At 39.8% G+C, this 22,630-nt stretch overlaps 1 protein-coding gene across 3 annotated transcripts in view; it reads right to left on the reverse strand.

The window, feature by feature from the left end:
• Positions 1-542: 542 nt before the first annotated feature.
• Positions 543-22,630, reverse strand: part of LOC121328412 (adipolin-like) — a 60,146-nt gene continuing 38,058 nt past the window's right edge. For 2 of the 3 annotated variants that reach the window (XM_041273058.1, XM_041273056.1), the window contains exons 3-8: positions 22,517-22,628; positions 21,389-21,570; positions 18,006-18,114; positions 15,889-15,979; positions 2,727-2,805; positions 543-1,196 (exon numbers count right to left, since the gene is read on the reverse strand). In XM_041273058.1, coding sequence (XP_041128992.1) covers positions 1,098-1,196; positions 2,727-2,805; positions 15,889-15,979; positions 18,006-18,114; positions 21,389-21,570; positions 22,517-22,628 — 672 coding nt within the window. In that variant the 3' untranslated portion in view covers positions 543-1,097. The remainder of the gene's footprint in view (positions 1,197-2,726; positions 2,806-15,888; positions 15,980-18,005; positions 18,115-21,388; positions 21,571-22,516; positions 22,629-22,630) is intronic. The other variant, XM_041273057.1, reaches the window with a different exon arrangement.

The raw sequence follows: 22,630 nt of genomic DNA on the forward strand, positions 1-22,630 counted from the left end.
TTATTTTTAGACTCAGCTCACCACTGCCACCGACTCGGGAGTGGTGAAGACGAGCACATGCTGTCCTCTGAAGCGTGTGCCGTTAGCCACCCGCATCTTTACACACTGCAGACTCACCTTGCAGCCACCCAGAGCTACAGGGTCGGAGGACAACGCAGATCTGGGCAGATTACAGGCAAGCCCACAGGTGCCTGGCCAGACCACTGGGGTCGCTGGTGCATGGTAAACCAAGGACACCCTGGCCGACCTAGCCCTCCCTCCCCCCGGGCAGCGCTCAGCCAATTGTGCACCACCCCCTAGGAACTCCCGGTCATGGTCACTATCTCCAGGCTATAGGGCACATCCACGTGGAGCGACTTTACTGGATGCGCCACTCGGGAGCCCACCATTTGCCTTTTTGAAATAAGTGTAATCAAGGAATAAAAAATCATAGACAAACTTTTTCCTACCTTGTGCCTTACTTTTGCATGGTCAATATACAGTTTCTGTCTTGTAAAAAATGCAAGTACATAAAATGAAAAAACTTTTAATACTTCAGCCAGGTTACTGTTTACAAAAGAAAACATTTTAGACCTAATGTGCAGAAGAGCTTCAAAGGACACCGTCATTGCTAGATAAATCTTTATTGTTATGATACATTGTTGGAAAGATATCTTTATATAACTTGATGAGCTTCAAACTCCTTAAGGAGTTTACGAAGGGACACAGGCAAGCTCCCCAACACTGCTCACAATCCAACTTGAATTACACTCCAGTATGATACATGTAAAACCAATGCAGACACAGAAACATCAAATATACATGGTTTCACAAAACACATGGGAAAAAAACTATACAACACTTTCAACTTTTTTTTATATATGATTCTTCTGAGGCTAAAAAAGGTATTTAAATAAAGATACAGTCTTTCTTTAGCTGTTATAAAAACGGTGAAAACTCAAAAGCAGCAATCTGTGAAAGGAAGCCCAAAGGAATTCTTGTGATTCATCCAATACGTCTTCGTCAGGCGGTTTGCTGGCTTCATATTCCAGGTGCAAACTGTATATCCCATTAGATGCATTGTTAAATATGAAGTCCACTTATGTACACAGGAATGGCTATACACCAAGGAGCATGCCCATGAAGTCAGACCCACTTTGTATTGTGATGGGGGCGCCTGCTCCATTATCCACAAATATAGAAGTGTATTGTCCAGCCTGGAGAACAGGAAAAGATGAACCCGTTAGTAACTGCAGCAGTCAGATAGAAAATTAACATGCACTGTGAATATGAAAGAAACGGATGCTGTTTGGCACAAGGCAAGGCCACATGCCATTAAATGGCCATTGCGCTGTTTAAAACATGCTTTCAAAAGTTCTTAACAAATTTATGCAATTGTGTGTCACTTATTCCCTCATTTGCACTATCTGCACCCTGTTTTTGCGAATTTCTGCAGGAACGCCCATAATCACATATTCATTTAAGGCTAAAGTGCAAATAAGAAGTGCAGCTGCAAAGCATTTGTTAAATTTAGTACGTTTCACGCTACACTTCCTTCTGGTTTGCATGTGGTTTGCAACAATTGCGACAGAGACAACAATTTAGTACATTGAAATTGAAACATCCTGCCTGCAATTCCAGTAATCCGTGCACATGCATTGAAACATCCTGCCTGCAATTCCAGTAATCCGTGCACATGCACTGAAACATCCTACCTGCAATTCCAGTAATCCGTGCACATGCACTGAAACATCCTGCCTGCAATTCCAGTAATCCAAGCACATGCACTAAAACATCCTGCCTGCAATTCCAGTAATCCGTGCACATGCACTGAAACATCCTACCTGCAATTCCAGTAATCCGTGCACATGCACTGAAACATCCTACCTGCAATTCCAGTAATCCGTGCACATGCACTGAAACATCCTGCCTGCAATTCCAGTAATCCGTGCACATGCACTGAAACATCCTACCTGCAATTCCAGTAATCCGTGCACATGCACTGAAACATCCTACCTGCAATTCCAGTAATCCGAGCACATGCACTGAAACATCCTACCTGCAATTCCAGTAATCCGTGCACATGCACTGAAACATCCTGCCTGCAATTCCAGTAATCCGTGCACATGCACGGAAACATCCTGCCTGCAATTCCAGTAATCCAAGCGCATGCACTAAAACATCCTGCCTGCAATTCCAGTAATCCGTGCACATGCACTGAAACATCCTACTTGCAATTACAGTAATCCAAGCACATGCACTGAAACATCCTGCCTGCAATTCCAGTAATCCGTGCACATGCACGGAAACATCCTGCCTGCAATTCCAGTAATCCAAACGCATGCACTAAAACATCCTGCCTGCAATTCCAGTAATCCGTGCACATGCACTGAAACATCCTACCTGCAATTCCAGTAATCCGTACACATGCACTGAAACATCCTGCCTGCAATTCCAGTAATCCAAGCACATGCACTGAAACATCCTGCCTGCAATTCCAGTAATCCGTGCACATGCACGGAAACATCCTGCCTGCAATTCCAGTAATCCGTGCACATGCACTAAAACATCCTGCCTGCAATTCCAGTAATCCGTGCACATGCACTAAAACATCCTGCCTGCAATTCCAGTAATCCGAGCACATGCACTGAAACATCCTACCTGCAATTCCAGTAATCCGTGCACATGCACTGAAACATCCTACCTGCAATTCCAGTAATCCGTACACATGCACTGAAACATCCTACCTGCAATTCCAGTAATCCGTGCACATGCACTGTGAAAATTTTACTGTTGCTCTCCAGTCCAACTATCATTTCTAATGACCTGAAAGGAAAATAAAAAAGGAACAGTGTTATTAATTTATTTATTTTAAAACAGTTTTAAGAAATCATCACATCTTGGAAATGTGATAAACAATTAAGGTTGTAACAAACACTGCCCGTCAGCTTCATAAGGACCTGTACCTAGTATTGGGTTGGGACACCATTTGTCCTGATCACAGCCTTACAATGACGTGGCATAGACTTCACAAGGCCCTGGAAGGTGTCTTGAGGGATATTAATAAAGGCAGTCATAAATAATTCACACAATTGTGACAAATGTGTAGATCAGCTCAAACATGGCCAAATGGATTGAGATCTGGCTGTGGTAGACTCTGCTAGGCTCTTTCATTTGTGATAGGAATGAAAGAGAACTACATGCATGTAAACTCAAACTGCCTGAAAGGTACCACCAAAATAATGTGACAAAAAAGTGAGATTTATTTTTAGTTTTGCATGTAAACCAAACCTATGTGCCCCACAGTATCTGACTGCAACTGGGTCTGCTGTATATGAGCCTGGTTCTTAAGTGCAGCTAACACAATAGTTCCATGAATGTAATGCTCCACACACATCCATTTAGGTTTCAAATGTACAGTTTTAAAGAAAACCTGTTTAAGCAAACATGTATTTTCATTTTAAAACATGATATCTGGTCCTATTATTTTGTTTTGAAATTAGTGGTAAATACTTCCTACCTAAAGGGAACAGGAAAGCCAATAGTCTGTTATGTGCCTTTAGAAATCCCCAACAAAATCTTGAGCCATAATTGCCACTCTTATTTGCAGACGTTTCCTATTACCAAGGGTGGAATTGCCCTTTTTCCAGCTTAGGCAGTAAATCAGCAAAGGCAGAATGAAACATTCACAATTATAACCCTCCAGCCCTCACTGTTTTATAACTACTTAAAGTTTATAGACCTTTTGATTGGAACCAAATTGTAGACATTTCAATCACTGGACTTTAGAAAGACAGCTAGAGCTTTAACCATGAGCCATTAAAATAACAGCGTGTGAGCACTGACGCAACAGCTTCAATCAGAAAGCTATCACGCTTTAGTCATGGTTATATGGAAACATGTCTAATGGCAGAAAAATATCTTGTTCGGTGCGGTTTTAACACATCAAAGATTAAAAACGCTTTGCTTCAATCTCTATTAAAGTACCTCTAGACTTTTAATTTGAACAATGGTTCACTGTCACAAGTCAAGTCTTGACAAGTCTCCTGTGCAGTAGATAACTGGATTAGAAAGATGGCCCAAGCACCTCAAGGAAAACATTTCATTCACTCTTCTAATTTTGAAAAAAAAAATACAACCAAACCAAAAACTTCCACCTTAAAGTTTCACAGAACTCCCTGCAGCATTTACAAGAAACGTATTACGTAACCTTTGCTGTATCCTTCATTGTCCATATCGCAGTCAGTTTTTTTATAAAGCTTGCAAGGTTTTCAGGCTGGAAATCTGTAGTATCATTAATACAAGTGCTAGTACATTCATTACTCGATCTTGATGGCAAAGTTCCTGTTTCTTTTGTTTAAAAAAGTTTTTTTTTTTCATGCTTTGTAGATAAATGGTGTCTCAGTTTTGCAGGATTAAGGGGTAGGTGTACTAAGATGGGCCAGTCGCAGCACAAACGTGCCACAATTGCATTTGCATTGCGACGCTTAGCAAAGAAAATACTTTAATGAAAAGAGCCCCAGTAAACTAATTTCAATATGTGTTGCATCTTGTTAGCGCTGAGTCGAGCAACATTGTTCTAATAAATAGTGGGAGTTGAGTTGTGGTTTGCTGCAGCAGAGGGAGCCTGAAGGATAATGTTTATACATGCAAGGGTCCAAGAATCAAAATGACATTGTTTTTGTTAGGAGGTGTCGGGTTTGAAAAAAATACAATACAATCTCACACACACATACATTTTTAGTGATCAGTGTATTTTAAATGTATAAATCACTGCACTGAAATAACACAAATGTGTTTTAGTTAAAATATAAATCTGTACAGTACACCTACACAGTATAGAACAGTAGTAAAATCAAATGCACACCTAGCCCACTTTCTTTTTACTTTAGCCTGTAGGCTACTGGTAACACAAAATAAATCATGCTGCTGTTATTATTAACTTGGCAGCCTAGATACTTGACACAAAATAGATCATGGTGGCGCATTGACAAGTTATGATACTTACAGTAGGACAGTCAATTCTTGTTAATATGAATTTCCAGGGACCAGCAACAAATTTAGCATTATACCAATAATTTATATTATCATTAGTAGCCTATAAGCCAAATGTATACTGTTCATTTTTATTTAAGTTAGTCAGGGGTGCAGTGCTAAACTGTGCACAATTACACACCACCTGCACATTAACAGAACAGGTGTGTTTCCTATTCCTATACAGATGTTCAGAATGAGCTGGAGGGGTTAGCGGCACATGTGTGCAGTCTATTGCTCCCAACACGTTAGGGAAACCAGAAATGTCATAGTTTTCAAGACTTGTAAATACACCCTGGTTTTAGGAAAGAATAAGTATTTGGCTGTTCACCTAATGCACAACTGGCAACACATGAGAAACAGTTGACTGGAAAATGCAAGCAATAACTGCAACTGTTTAAAACATGCTTTCAAAAGTTCTTAACAAATTGATACAATTTTAAGTGTTGACACTGCTTGCAGCTTTCGTACATCTCATTAGAATATTTGAGAACCCTCATCTGCCCCCTTTTTGCGATTTTATGCTGGAACGCCCATAATTACATATTCATCTACACTTGAAACGCAAACAGAAACTGCTGCTGCAAAGAATTCCCTAAAAAGTCGCTAACAGCATTGTGTTTGTTTGGTACATTTCACCCTAGACTTCCGACTCGTTTGCAACTGGTTTGCGACTATAGCGACAGGAGCAACACTTTACATCTACTCCTAAAAGCTTTGTTTGATAAAACCTCCTGACAAATAATGCATTGAGGTTTGGGTCGTCCTCGGATCCAGTACATGTAAACACCAGTGCTGGCCCCCACAACCGTTACCTTGTGTAGCAAAATAATCTATCAATTTCTAATGCACCTTACTACACTCACTGAGTCACCAACTTCGCTCAAAAACACACCGGAAGACCAGGTGGGTGGGAAGCAATTTGAAAATGATTGGAGAGTGTACAGGATGCTACATACCACTTCTGGTGGGCTGTGATGTGGAAATGAAATGGTATTGGTGGTGCACAGTCGTTAGGATCTATAGCATTTTAAATATGACGTTGTCAGAGCAAACTGTACACATGTAGTGGTGAGAGAATTTCCTTTTGGCATATAGTCTTGCGAGTTATTAAACTTGGCTGAATAAACCCATATGATAACATGGAGCTGAAATCGATCATTCACACTACCATACCTGTCAACACTGAGTTTTCAAAATAAGGGAGCGTTTGTAAACTGAAATCTTAGTGGCCTGACTTGAAGTGAACACCTACATAAGACAATGGCATACAACTAGTCCACTGTATTGCTTCCTTCTAATTGCTTTTAAAAAGGAAAAATATCAAGCATGAAAACAACCATGAGATGTTTCACAATCCAGCTCTGTCTTGGCCCCTGTGGTTCTTATTGCACTGTAGTTGTAGGGGACAGATTTGGCAGCAGACAATACTTTGTAAACATGTCCACTGCAGTTGACTTTGCATGACAGCAAGGTATACACAGTAGATGTTGTTACTTTCATCACACAGCACACCTAAAGGCTGAGTTTGGTACTGCACATTGACCTCATCATCAAAGGACAAGCTATGGCACCTACTTTATAACAAGAAAAAACATAAAATTTGATAAGTCCATCATAAAAAAAAATATATATTAAAAAAAGCCAAAATACATAACAATGTGGTATTGAAACGTTATTCATTACACTGCACACATGTGGTGGATCAGTAAGACCTCTGTCAGTCACATTTCATTGTCAACTATCTTCTATTTTAAATTAACACACTATTGCCCTTTAAACACACATTCTCAATCAATCTGAATTTCTAAAGCAGTGTTGATGCTGAAATTGTAATAGAAACGCTTATCTTTCACTATGTGTGTGCATTTTAGACTTTTCTGCAGAATACTTCAATGTGTGAGTCTGGGAACATGTCTACAACAGATTTGCTGAACTAGTCACAACATGCATTTATAACTTTCTTGATCTCCGTTTTCCCTTTGGCAGTGAAAGATGTTATTGAAGCATTGGTTTTCTGAGTGTCACTGGCTTTTTGGTGTTTGTGTGATCTCTCGTGCTTACCACACACATCACCGTTCTTGCTCCCACCATTAAAACCAGTCCTTCATAGTTTACAGAAAGTATGTCATTTTCCAACGTTGCTTAGGACCAGGAGGGCTTATCACACTCGCTGTAGCTGACCAACTACTGAATACACATGCCTACCACAGGGCTCCCCTGGGTCAGACTATCAGGTATTGAGGTATTATTGTAAAGCAATAGTATATGCAAGGCACTAGACTTACAGCTATTTCATAACCAGTTTCATACACTAATACACACATGATTAAAACCCCATCCTTGTTATTATTAATCCTATGTGTAACACCCCCTCGTATACTGACTGGTTCAGTCCAGAATGAGACTGAGGTTTTGAAACAGAGGCGCATCAGTTTGCAAAAAAAAGATTTGTGTAAGGCCGCAGGTACCCTTTCTTTGTTTGTTGCATTTTATATTTTTAATAAATGTTTAGCTTATTATATCTACTTGATTTCTGATATATGGGTCTAGAAATAAGAACTGTTCCAATTATTACATTGATAACGCTGACACCTTAGCACAGCGTTGATACAGGTTCCCTCGCGTCTCTTACTCATTATTCGCACCCTGCTGACCCTGCATGTTGGAGAGATGGGAGCACGGAAGAATACACAAGATGCCACGGAAGCAAATGCAGATGTGTCATATGTTTCTGTGTAAAACCGCATATACACAAATCTATATGACGCAGTTGGCAAATTGGTAAACAAAAGGAAAACCGTGTATACATGAATTCCGCAGCTGGCAATGGATTACTGTAATATATTATATATATATATATATATATATATATATATATATATATATATATATATATATATATATATATATATATAGAAAGTCTACACCCCCTTGAACTTTTTTTCACATTTTGTTGTGTCAGTGCCTCAGAGTTTCATGCATTTTAAATGAGGATTTTTTTTCCACTTATCTACACACCATTGTCCACACTGTTAAGGGTGAAAAAAGTTTTTATTATGAAAAAATTATATATTACAAATACAAAACTGAAAGATCATAATTGGATAAGTCTCCACCCCCTGAGTTAATATTTGGTGGAAGCACCTTTGGCAGCAATTACAGCTGTGAGTCTGTTGGGATAGGTCTCTACCAACTTTGCACACCTAGATTTGGCAATATTTGACGATTCTTCTTTACAAAACTGTTCAAGCTCTGTCAAGCTCCTTGGGAGCATTGATGGACAGCAATCTTCAAGTCATGCCACAAATTTTCGATTGGATTTAGGTCAGGTCTCTGACTGGGCCACTCAAGGACATTTACCTTTTTGTTCCTTAGCCACTCCAGTGTAGTTTTGGCTGTGTGCTTTGGGTAATTGTCATGATGAAAGGCGAACTTCCGTCCCAGTTTCAGCGTTCTTGCTGAGGGCAGCAGGTTTTCCTCAAGGACTTCTCTGTACTTTGCTCCATTCATTTTCCCTTCTATCCTGACAAGTGCGCCCCTGCTGATGAGAAACATCCCCATAACATGATGCTGCCACCACCATGCTTCAGAGTAGGGATGGTGTTCTTTGGGTGATGTGCTGTGTTGGGTTTGCGCCAAACATAACGCTTTGCATTTAGACCAAAAAGTTCAATTTTAGTTTTGTCAGACCACAAAACTTTTTGCCACATGGCTACAGAGTCTCCTGAGTGTTTTTTTGTATACTTCAAACGGGAGTCAAGGTGGGCTTTCTTGAGTAATGGCTTCCTTCTTGCCACCCTACCATATAGGCCATATTTGTGGAGTGCTTGAGATATTGTTATCACATTCACACATGCCCATAAAGCCTCTAGCTCTTGTAAAGTTGCTATTAGCTTCTTGGTAGCCTCTCTGAACAGTCTCCTTCCTCGGTCGTCCAGTTTGGAGGGATGGCCTGATCTAGGCAGGGTCTTGGTGGTGCCATACACCTTCCACTTCTTAAAAATCATCTTGACCGTGCTCCAAGGGACATTCAAGGCCTTTGATATTTTTTATACCCATCCCCTGATCTGTGCCTTTCAACAAATTTGTCCCGGAATTCTTTTGAAAGCTCCTTGGTGCTCATGGTTGAGTCTTTGTTTGAAATGCACTACCCAGCAGAGCGAACCTACATAAACTGCTGAATTTATCCTGAAATCATATGAATCACTATAATTTAACACAGGTGAAGGCCACTTAACTTGGTGTGTGATTTTGAAGGCAATTGCTTACATCTGAGCTAATTTAGGATTGCTATTACAAGCGGGATGGACACTTATCCAACCAAGCTATTTCAGTTTTTATTTCTAATTAATTTTCTACAAATTTCTAGAATATTTTTTTCACTTGGAAGTTGTGCGGTAGGATGTGGATATATTATTAATATATATATTATATATTATATATATATATATATATAGATTATATATATATATATATATATAAAAATGCATTTTAATTCCAGGCTATAAGGCAACAAAAGGTGAACATTTTGAAAGGGGGTGTAGACTTTCTATAGGCACTGTATATAAATGTATCCGTGGCATATATTATTATATTATATATATAATACATATCTTTTTATATATATATATATATATATATATATATAGTAAAAGTAAAGCCTCTATGTTGCAATGCAAAAGTTCAAAATTCTTTCAACCAAACGTTCAGTTTAGATGGGTTACCAAAAGAGTTTCCATAGCGACATTCATGGTCGTACTCTCGTTATTTTGCTTCAAATGGATCAATTACATAACTCCTGCTCGTTTATTTTCTTCAAAAAAATCTCTTTATTACTTAAAACATGACTAGAAAAACAAACAAACAAAAAACACGTTTCGACACTACTGTGTCTTCATCAAGTTCACATCTCTCAGTGCACGTTATCATGAACACCTATTCTTATTAAAAGGAACATCAAAGTAACAGAAGGCTCTATAAAGTCTATGTAATGCCTCACACAACTACTCGCCCTCACTGCTCCCTACATTGGAACATTTATCACACCTAAAGACTATGATCTAATCTTTGTAACATGGTGGTAAACCCAAGCATTTCTGATTAAGTAGTCATAGCTACAGCCTCATGTCTTCCATGTAAACTATTAGGATAAGCCCTCGAGAGACAAAACAAGCTCTCCAAATTGGCTGCAAGTCATTTTATGTGAAGTGTTTTTATCAAGCTGGTGAAACAACACTTCCACCAGAAAAAAAAAAAAAAACTATTATCTCAAAAAAAGTCTTCCAAGCATATCCCATATTGCTAATCCCCTTTGTTAAAGTTTATCTACCAGCAGCTTGTTTCTGTTCTCTTAAATGCCTGACTGGAATAAGAGCTCTTTGAAACAGAGGGAGGCATTTGGTTTGAAGGGTGATGATAGCCCTTATGCACTCAGAGTAGCCTGCTCAAACAATGGTTTTCTTGCTGGAAGGTGAAAGTTAATACGTTTTAATGTTTTATTTTAGTGTTGCATCCTAAAGATATATAATAACACTTTGACGTTACTATGTAAATACCCAGAGCATATATACCTGACATTGTCTAATGACTCTGTCAGCTCACAGCTTCAGTGTCATATCAAGCAATATCAAAGATGGATTTGCTCACAATTTCACAAACTTCTTTTTTTTTTTTTTTTAGCCATCGCTAATTATTTTTTAAAATTATTTTCTCTCAATTTAAATTGTCCAATATATATATATATATATTGGCTCAGCTCACCGCACCACACCTGTGCTGACTTGGGAGGGGCAAAGACGAACAGACGCTGTTCTTCGAAGTGTGTGCCGTCAGCCGCCTGCTTCTTTACACACTGCAGGCTCACCATGCAGCCACCTCAGAGCTACAGTGTCAGAGGACAATGCAGCTCTGGGCAGCTTGCAGGCAACCACAGGGGTCACTGGTGCATGGTGAGCTGAGGACACCCTGGACAACCTTATCCTACTCCTGCACCCTATATCTCCAGAATCTGATAATCTCAATAATTTATGCTAAATAATGTTAGAACCAAGTTTCATGACAATTGGATAAGTGGTTCAATAATGTGTGACATCTGTATGGACAATCGCACTGAAAGGTGGGGGGTAATAACTAAGAGGTATGCTGTATAATTAAAGAAATACATTGCTTTTGGTCAAACTGGGATGGAGGTTGCAGCAAGTTCAGAATGTGTTTTTAATAAATGCATGCGTTAATAAACCCTCACTATGGTAATAGACCATTGATGAAGGTATTAATAAACACAGAGCTGTGCAGCGGGTTTTCATTTTTATTTTAAAAGTTTTAGTAATTTGAGATTTCCTTCCCAGGTAAACTAAGGCTTCTGCTTTGCAAACAATTCCAAGTTGGTAGGAACTGAGCACACCGTGTCATTAAAATACCTTGGAATGTGTTTAAAGCTACAGGTTTAATCTAGACAACAGTGGATCTGAATAATGCTTCCGCCCAGAGCATTAAATTGTGGCTGAAGGTTTGAAAACCAGAAAAACAGCGCGACTGAGTGCTTGGTGTGAATCGGGAGGGCCTTATTTTAATGATCTCAATGGCGTCAGTCTGTCGGCGTCTAGGACAATTGCACAGACCCCAGCCCCACGGAAAGGCTTGCATCTGGAACACCATGCTGAGGTGGGAATTTACTCTGAAAGGGTGTTAATTGGTGCAGGAGTCACACTGCAATCTCGTCCGAGCTTTGTGTGTGGCACGGTTTATGTATGGTTCAGTTTCTCACAGCACACAGCAATAACAATCAATCATGCTTGTAAATGTTAAATTACCAGAATATTTCAATTCACTGTAATACAACCTGGTTGTATGAGTCTCGAATATCCGCCTCTGTACTTTTCACATATTGGTATTTTAGTTTTACAATAATCTTTGTGCTAAGATGCTCAGAGAAACCGCCTTCAAAAAATAATGTAATGGCACTATCCATCTGGTGTGTGCTTAGTGTGGATTTTTTAATGGGTTATCATAGACCAAACAATATTATCTGAGTTTAAATGTCTAATACTTAAATTATAATAAAAACATGCTTCATTAATAACTGATCATTAATAAATATATGTATATTGAAATAATTTAGATCATTAATTCCATAACATTTACACACCATGCACACCCATTTACTACTCAGGTCTCAGATGTTTAGTTTTGAAAGAAATCTATTTTATTTACATTTTAGAACACGATCTCTGGAACTACACTAGGTTAAAGAAATATCTGTTTGCAGGCTTTCTGATAGTCATGCAATTTCATTGTCACCTGCAGAGTGAAACTGCCCCTCCCCCTACATGTCCTACTGCTCGTAACCAACCAGCTGCTTCCCCTAATGACTGACATGCTTTGCAGCCAGTATGACTTCACTGCTGAGGTGACATGACCTAGGAAGTGCAAGTGTAACATGTTTCCTGGAAGAGAACCATCAAAATGAGAACTTTTTACCTTGCAATATCTAATGAAACTGCACATTTGAGACCCACATAGTCCGGGATTGCATGCCAGGCAGGATTGATCTACTTTATTGGCTGCAACCTCTTTAATGGTGTTGGAAACAGTGGCAGATCTTAACACTGCCAGACTTTAACCTTCTATCATTTCTGGTTGAGTTTTCCCAGGGCTGATTTATAATACTACAGCCAACACTGAATGAAAGAATACAATGAAATGAGGGCCGTGAAAAGAAACTGCATTGCAGCCCAGACTCTCTCGTTCATTTTACATCAGGAGACTATTCCTCATGGCTTTCATACAACCAGTAAAAACACAACTAGCTTCGTCAAGAGACAGTAGAAAAAGCATTGCAAAGAGCAGCCGAAAAGTTAAGCACACAGACTGAGCACTAGCATCATTGCATTAGGATTGTATTATAATGCTGCCTAATAAAAGCAGCAGTAATACAATGTTTTATCATCATATTCATTGCTCTACTATTTGAGTTCAGTTAAAGTGATTACTGTATTTTGATAATGGTTTGGAAGGAAATTGTCAGCAACACAGAATACAAGTTTGAATGTCTCAATTTATTAGCAGCTGGATAATCTTCTTATTCTCAAAGTAGTTATTTGCATTTTTTTTTGTATAAACTTTACATGTGTAATAATCATTCATTTGCAATGGAATGTGAACTGGTGACATAGACCCAATAACATACATGTTGAAATAACATGTTTTAATGTTTTGCTCTATGCATTTGGGGCCAGTGTGAAAACGAAATAATAAATGATTTGATCAAATGATTTGCAACGCCGTTGCAATAATTCCATTACATTTTTAAACATCAAGGAATTACCAACTGGAATGTGTGCCCTTTAGCCTAAGCTCTGACGCACTTAAGGATAATTGGCTTGTTTTTCTCTCTCCTTTTGTCTATTTTTTCCTTTTCTAAATCGGAGCTGCCTGCAAGATCACACCTCCTGCCATGACCTTGTAATAATACTGTGCAGAGAGACCTCTCTCCAGCTTAAATACTCAGATACCTAAAGCCAACATTCCTTGGAGAGCTTCAGTGGATAAGCAGACATACAGAACTGTAACAAAGGCCATCCACTCCTCAGAAAACCCTGACCTTTTTTATTTCTTTATAGTCATTACATTAAGAAAATAGATGGTTTTGAATGTTAGTAATGCCTCTTAAAATACATTATCATTGATCTAAATATGGATAAATTGATACATGAATACAAATTAACTTGAAAAGATAAGTAGTGTATTCAGAACTCTGCTTGCTCACTCACGTGTATTTACTGTAGTGTATTCAGAACTCGTCCACGTGCATGTTGCTGGTACTAAACCATATGGCGCCCCACAGGTGAAGTTGCAAGATTACCGGTCACAGGAACACATCTCAAGGTTAAAGATGCTTCCTTTTAAAAACCTAGTTAGTGTTTTACAAAGGAAATTGATCCATACAAGGTAAAACAGACAACACTTTACAGCTAATAAACAGTAGTGCAAGTCAACCTAGACTAAAAGACACATTCATGCTTTTTTTGCTTGTAATTATGGTGCGTGAAGAGAACGTTTTGATACTATTAAGATTTAAAGTGCATGTAGCTACACTAGGACCAGTGCTGCAAGAGAACATGTTAATGGTTAAACTCTGGTGTGCCAGCGGTACTTATAGGATAGACACCAGTCTGAGAACTACTTTGAGGCAACAGGGGAACTTTTAAAAAAAGACATCAGGATGTGACAAACAGAAAATGACAAGAAGTGGATCTAAACAAGAAGATTACTTTAGTTAACTTCCATGTTTATCTTTAAATTCTTCAACTGTAAAAAAAAAAAAGTTAAGTGCTGATTTGGCAGAAAGGCTAGACTACCACATTCCAATTACAGCCTGAAAACTGACAAGTCTGCAAATTATTTGGGTAAGCAACTTGTTCATCCACAATGCCATCCACAACATAATGAAAACACAACAATGCCCGATTGTTATACTAGCAAACCCCCATCATTTGAAGCCACGTCTGGCTCAAGTGACACTCTGAAGATCAGGTGATTGAAAGCTAAGATGCTTTGATCTTGCTCTTTGCACATTCTTTATGAAGTTTGTCTTGTAATGGAGCGTCTCGGGGATTTGAAATCACGCATTATTATTCGTCCCTTTGTGGTAATTGTGATTACAAATGACATCATGTCTAGAGAAAGCAGACAATAGTGGTGCTATGGTGCACTAATGTCACAATACGTATCATTGTGAGGCACGAGAAGACAAGGCAATACCCCCAGCGACACACACTCTTCAGTGCTGTACTGCCATTATACAACAGCTATGAGCTGTTGTTTTTTGTTGAAAAACAAGCATCACAAAGAGCACTGATAGGAGTAGCAGGATAGTTCTATTAGAAAAGCAACAAGCATCACAGAGCACTGATAGGAGTAGCAGGACAGTTCTATTAGAAAAGCAACAAGCATCACAGAGCACTGATAGGAGTAGCAGGACAGTTCTATTAGAAAATCAACAAGCATCACAGAGCACTGATAGGAGTAGCAGGACAGTTCTATTAGAAAAGCAACAAGCATCACAGAGCACTGATAGGAGTAGCAGGACAGTTCTATTAGAAAAGCAACAAGCATCACAGAGCACTGATAGGAGTAGCAGGACAGTTCTATTAGAAAAGCAACAAGCATCACAGAGCACTGATAGGAGTAGCAGGACAGTTCTATTAGAAAATCAACAAGCATCACAGAGCACTGATAGGAGTAGCAGGACAGTTCTATTAGAAAAGCAACAAGCATCACAGAGCACTGATAGGAGTAGCAGGACAGTTCTATTAGAAAAGCAACAAGCATCACAGAGCACTGATAGGAGTAGCAGGACAGTTCTATTAGAAAATCAACAAGCATCACAGAGCACTGATAGGAGTAGCAGGACAGTTCTATTAGAAAAGCAACAAGCATCACAGAGCACTGATAGGAGTAGCAGGACAGTTCTATTAGAAAATCAACAAGCATCACACAGAGCACTGATAGGAGTAGCAGGACAGTTCTATTAGAAAATCAACAAGCATCACAGAGCACTGATAGGAGTAGCAGGACAGTTCTATTAGAAAAGCAACAAGCATCACAGAGCACTGATAGGAGTAGCAGGACAGTTCTATTAGAAAAGCAACAAGCATCACAGGGCACTGATAGGAGTAGCAGGACAGTTCTATTAGAAAAGCAACAAGCATCACAGAGCACTGATAGGAGTAGCAGGACAGTTCTATTAGAAAATCAACAAGCATCACAGAGCACTGATAGGAGTAGCAGGAGTTCTATTAGAAAAGCAACAAGCATCACAGAGCACTGATAGGAGTAGAAGGATAGTTCTATTAGAAAAGCAGTACTTACGTGTACCTGTGGCATAGGGACTCAATGCAGATCAGTACTCTCACATTGTCTCTCGCTCGCAGCTGGCCTTTGCTTTTTAACTCACTGTGGTCTATTGGAAACAACAACAGAGACATACCAATTACACTCCAGCAAAAACGACATCTGGATCCAGGTATAACAGCAAGCACCTCATCAAAGCTTGCCACTGTACATTTGTCTGGTAAATTTGTAGTTTCCCGTGCTTTTTTTCATGCTGATATTGTAAGAGTAGCATCGAATGATCGACTAGTCGACTGGACAAGTCACCCTCACTTATTAATATATGGCAACTATGTTTTAAAATGAACATATAAGTTTACAATATCATATTTGGCTTTCAAACTGCAAATATGAGACCTAGCCCTATTATAATGTTTTTTTTTTTTTTTTTAATGAAGGCCCTGGAAAAACAAATTACTGCCTTCATTTTCTAACCATAAGCTATTTATCCTACAATTAAAAAAATATAGAATCTGTTTTCAGTCACACATCTGTAACCTGATTCATAATAAAAGATAATCATTCATAAATAAATGACAAGTATGCTTTTGTTAGTGCTTGGTTGAGCGTGGGTTACCATCATATACCTGTATTGAAGAAAGGAGAGCAACACTACTGTCCAGGAGAATGTATGTTAATTACCCACTGATTTCAGTTTCCCCACGGTTATACAAGGCATTTACCAAGGATTTCCATGGTCTGCTTCATTTGCAGGAAATAGGCCCTACACTCTGTTCTTGATTAGAGGGAGCTACCAAACACTTAGAAACACACAACAGGAGTTAGAGGCCTGAGAGTCCACACTCTAGATAGGCCTCCTGAATAAAACCCTTTTAAAGGAGGGTTAGTTTAGTGGAAGCACACAGAATGTGACCAGCAGTGATTCGGCGTGTTTGGCTCTCGCATGGTTTGGGGGCACTTGGGATATATTAGGCATAAATACCTCATATTTCAGGCAGACTCTGTAATAACCGTCTATGGCAAGCAAGTCTGTTCCCATAACCAAGTGCCGGTGAAGCAGCTTAACAGAATTTCACATGCAGGGTGTCAGGGGGCAACACTTCTGGCAATGCCTCTCTTTACATTGCTCTCCCACTGAAGGGACACAATCCTATACTAACTTAGTAGGATTCAGCTCCAAACTAGCCTACTCATTCTAGCATACCCAGAGCATAGCCTACTCATTCTAGCATACCCAGAGCATAGCCTACTCATTCTAGCATACCCAGTCAAGACTGCCACATGTATATCACATGTATATCACACCTCCAGGGCCTAGAGTAGTCTGTGGTGTAACATAAAGTATACTGACATACCAAGAATCCATATTGATTCCATAATTACTTCAAGCTAACTTACTTAAATTGTTTTAAATTGTATTTGTGCTGTGTTTATGTCTAGTTTTGTAACTTTGTTTTTCTGTGAATATATTATATATATAATATCTATCTATATATATATATATAATTGCTGTTTGGAATGAAAGGTTTTGAAATAGGCCCAACAACATTAACATCCCAATTTATTCACTGCATTAGCAGATTTATATTGAGGTGATTTATATTTAAGGGATCGTGGCATGTTACAAGGTCATAAAGCAACACCCCAGGTCAATAAGTCATATTTGAACAAAGGAGTTTCATTGTTAGCAGGAAACCATTATTACAATTATTTATTTACCTGTTTGTCTGAAATAATCATTGTAGCCACTGAAAGAGTTCACTCTTTAAAGCAAGAAGAGTGAAATGCTTCATCAGTAAGCAGGGTTTTAGAACAGGTGTCATTAATTAGTGTCATCTGTTCAGTTATTGAGAAATAACAGAACAGTTGGCCTCCATGGAAAACAATGGGAGACCAGTGTCCAGCTGTTGTATAATTTACTGTAGTAACACCCTAAAAGACCACATACTTCAAATCTTCATTAGCACAATGTTATTATAAAGGGTTAAGCAATCAGAAGTTGTTTCTTATTCATTTTGAAATTGTAATTGGTGTTTTTTCCTTTCAGTAAAAAAAAGTGTGCTAAAGACAATTTGGAGTAAATAGCTTTGAAAATGTAGCGCATCATGTTCTAGTTTAAGGAGTGAGATACTTACCGATATGAACATTGGCAGAGAACTGATAGATCCCTGCTACTGGTGCTGTGAACCGACCTGTGGATAGATTCATCCCGGTCCCGCGAAGGAATGCACCCTTCGCTGGGGGCTGCAAAGAAACAAAGTGCTGTCTGATCTAATGTATGGGAAATCATTGAGGCCAGCAAGTGAGACAGTGAGATAAAGAAGGAGGAACTACGCTCAAACAAGAAGAGAGCCAACACATCAACATGGAAGTGAGGGCTGGGGGCAGGTTACAACAGACAAGACATTGCTTGACCACAGGGAGGAACTGGTAGAGAGGCAAAGACTAGACAAGTCACAGTGGACAACAAGCTTTACAATGCCTGTGTTGAAATGCAACAAGTATTAAAAACAAACTACTATCGTTAGAAGCTACAGTAGCTGCTGAAAACGATGATAGAGGTTAAACCAATGGACGTTGAGGGAACACAAGACCTGTGCGAATCCGTCGTGGGCAAGGTGGGTCAATCTAAGGAGGTGACTTAAACTGTTAGCCTAGAACTCAAGTTTCATGTTTCTTGGTGAACACACAAACAATAAACCTCGTTATTTACAAGCGCACATAGTTTACCGTGTTAGATAAGCACCCTATTAAATGGCAGTGTATTTTTATTTGCGATCACAGCCAAAGGACAATGAAATACTTCTATCCAGTCAAAAACATTACATTAACAAAGAAACAGCCAGAGAATATCATCAGTGATTACGTTTGGTTACAGCTTCGAAATAACGCAGTCGTTTACAGCAATTAAACTAATATACCTGCCCTGCTTAATCCAGCCCTGGAGTTTTAAAGAAAAACTTTCGGCACCAGTAAATTGTTGCTGATTAATAATTCCTGTCTCTGGCTTTCTCAAAGGAAGTGAACAATGTAGATTTGGGTCATGGGTAGGAAGCTGCACAGCACCCCACAAAACCACCAGCGATTAAGCCAATTGCAGAGCACATGCCTGACAACAAGAGGATCATTTTACAAACAGTTAAGATCCTGAACTGCAATTTGATGCAGTACCACTATTGCACAAACTTTGTACAGCATAGAACCGGTTCTGTTTAAAAACACTGATATATAGTTATACTAAATTACTTGGTATCCCTGCTTAGACAACTGCCTCCTCTTTAAAAATATGCTAGATATTTTAATGAGCAAGACATCACGCAAGAAAATTTTGTGGCCGAATAACTTCATAAAGACTGTAAATCAGTTGTTGTTTCCAGAATTACGGATTACAGGAATTGAACTTGAGTAGCAATGCTAAGGTTCTATTTGCACTGGGCTCAGAGATCAGTTAGAGTGGGTACATGTTAGGCACTCTTCTCATTTAGTCGGTTTTGGCATTGTTCTGATATCTGGAATAACAGACTGCCACAAGTCAAATACACAGGAGCTTTTGTGTGTTGTCCATATACTGAGTCTTGGAACACTGAGCGGGAAAATGTTTCTTTTAAACTCCAATCTCTACCCTTACTATTTCCAACCAAATTAAATTATAGCTCATGGTACATTTCCACCTTGCTTAAAGAGATAATGATAGCTATTAGGATGTCTAGATCGCAATTTAGAATTGCAGAATTAATTAAGTAACAGAAACCAAAGTTCTGTGTCGTGTATGAATTCTTTAAAAGGCGTCAGTGCCATGGCGAGAAAGGTGAGAAAGCTGAGAATTTTCCTATATTGTCGATAGTTATTTGCTAAACCTACAGCACCTATATAGTGAATGGAAGTGCAGGGCAGGTAAGATTACAACCACTAAAAGCTTACCACAAACAGCACCCCACTGAACTGAATCCATTACAACACTCACCCAAACAGCACCCCACTGAACAGAATCCATTACAACACTCACCCAAACAGCACCGCACTGAACTGAATCCATTACAACACTCACCCAAACAGCACCCCTCTGAACTGAATCCATTACAACACTCACCCAAACAGCACCGCACTGAACTGAATCCATTACAACACTCACCCAAACAGCACCCCACTGAACTGAATCCATTACAACACTCACCCAAACAGCACCGCACTGAACTGAATCCATTACAACACTCACCCAAACAGCACCCCTCTGAACTGAATCCATTACAACACTCACCCAAACAGCACCCCACTGAACTGAATCCATTACAACACTCACCCAAACAGCACCCCTCTGAACTGAATCCATTACAACACTCACCCAAACAGCACCGCACTGAACTGAATCCATTACAACACTCACCCAAACAGCACCGCACTGAACTGAATCCATTACAACACTCACCCAAACAGCACCCCACTGAACTGAATCCATTACAACACTCACCCAAACAGCACCGCACTGAACTGAATCCATTACAACACTCACCCAAACAGCACCTCACTGAACTGAATCCATTACAACACTCACCCAAACAGCACCTCACTGAACTGAATCCATTACAACACTCACCCAAACAGCACCGCACTGAACTGAATCCATTACAACACTCACCCAAACAGCACCTCACTGAACTGAATCCATTACAACACTCACCCAAACAGCACCGCACTGAACTGAATCCATTACAACACTCACCCAAACAGCACCGCACTGAACTGAATCCATTACAACACTCACCCAAACAGCACCGCACTGAACTGAATCCATTACAACACTCACCCAAACAGCACCGCACTGAACTGAATCCATTACAACACTCACCCAAACAGCACCCCACTGAACTGAATCCATTACAACACTCACTCAAACAGCACCCCTCTGAACTGAATCCATTACAACACTCACCCAAACAGCACCCCTCTGAACTGAATCCATTACAACACTCACCCAAACAGCACCCCACTGAACTGAATCCATTACAACACTCACCCAAACAGCACCCCTCTGAACTGAATCCATTACAACACTCACCCAAACAGCACCGCACTGAACTGAATCCATTACAACACTCACCCAAACAGCACCCCACTGAACTGAATCCATTACAACACTCACCCAAACAGCACCCCACTGAACTGAATCCATTACAACACTCACCCAAACAGCACCGCACTGAACTGAATCCATTACAACACTCACCCAAACAGCACCGCACTGAACTGAATCCATTACAACACTCACCCAAACAGCACCGCACTGAACTGAATCCATTACAACACTCACCCAAACAGCACCTCACTGAACTGAATCCATTACAACACTCACCCAAACAGCACCGCACTGAACTGAATCCATTACAACACTCATCCAAACAGCACCGCACTGAACTGAATCCATTACAACACTCACCCAAACAGCACCGCACTGAACTGAATCCGTTACAACACTCACCCAAACAGCACCACACTGAACTGAATCCATTACAACACTCACTGTCTGAAACACCTGAAGCTCCGCCAGGGTCTTCTTGTCTACAATAAGCGGTCCTTTCAGTTTGCAGTGGAAGGCCTCTTCCAGCCTCCTGTAGTATGCAATGCTGTCCAGTGCAATGGCAGGAGGGGGTTCGGCGCTGGGGCTTATCTGGGTGTTCACTGCCTCCCGTCTCTCTGTAGCCTCTGAAGGGGAAGTGGAAACAGTCAGCACCAAGATGAGAAAAATAACAGCATTGCAATTTTCTCAAATTTGTTTAGGCAGATTTACTTTTATAAAAGTTTGCTAGGTAAATGTGCAGGGTAATTTTGCAGTTTTTCAGTGCTTTTCCCATGGCTATATTTACCAGAGTTTAACATATTTTTAAATAAACTTTACCATATCTCTCTGTGCTTTACAATGCTTGCCTATGCTTTACATACATTGACTGTGCTTTATCACACTATGCTTGGATTTTACTGTGGTTCATTTTTATAAGGGTACATGCAGGGCTTCAATAAACACTGATAAATAGGATGTACTGCATGCACTATACAACTTGAAAGCAGCATGTTTTAGGGTTCAGTTTATTTTATTCAGCATCATCTCAATATGGGATGTTAAAATTCAGTTAATAAACCATTTGAGGTTTCAAAAGAGCCACCTCTGTACGTATGTTTGATTGCACCCTCATTCAGTGATTTTTCTATGCCTGCCAGTTCAACACTAAGTCACCGCATGTGTGGATTTACCCCAAGCAACTTCATGCCAGACAACGTGTATCAGTAAAACTTGCTTAGTTATTCCCCTGTGGAGAAATACATTTTTGGTTGTGTTAAGTGCTTCCACTGCCTCCAATAAAATCCATCTTAATGAGCTTGGAGACTGCACTATCCCAGTGGGAGCTACTATAGAACTTCCAGTGCATTGAATGTTTTAGTCTAAATGCTAAATGAAAAAGCACACGGATGGATGGCAGTTTCTTCAGGTTTTACCATGTACTCACATGGCAGCAGCACAACAAAGATGTCGAGAATGACCTACCCCTTATCATCTCTCTGAACTCCTTCAGTAAGATCTCCTGAAAGACCTCTTATCATCTCTCTGAACTCCTTCAGTAAGACCTCCTGAAAGATGTTGAGCGTGACCTACCTCTTATCATCTCTCTGAACTCCTTCAGTAAGACCTCTTGAGTCACCTCGGCTCCTGGGGGCCCAGGTGGGCCCTGTGGCCCTGGGGGTCCTGGGGGGCCTGCAGGTCCAGGCT

The sequence above is a fragment of the Polyodon spathula genome, chromosome 16 (assembly GCF_017654505.1).
Source record: "Polyodon spathula isolate WHYD16114869_AA chromosome 16, ASM1765450v1, whole genome shotgun sequence".
NCBI lineage: Eukaryota > Metazoa > Chordata > Actinopteri > Acipenseriformes > Polyodontidae > Polyodon > Polyodon spathula.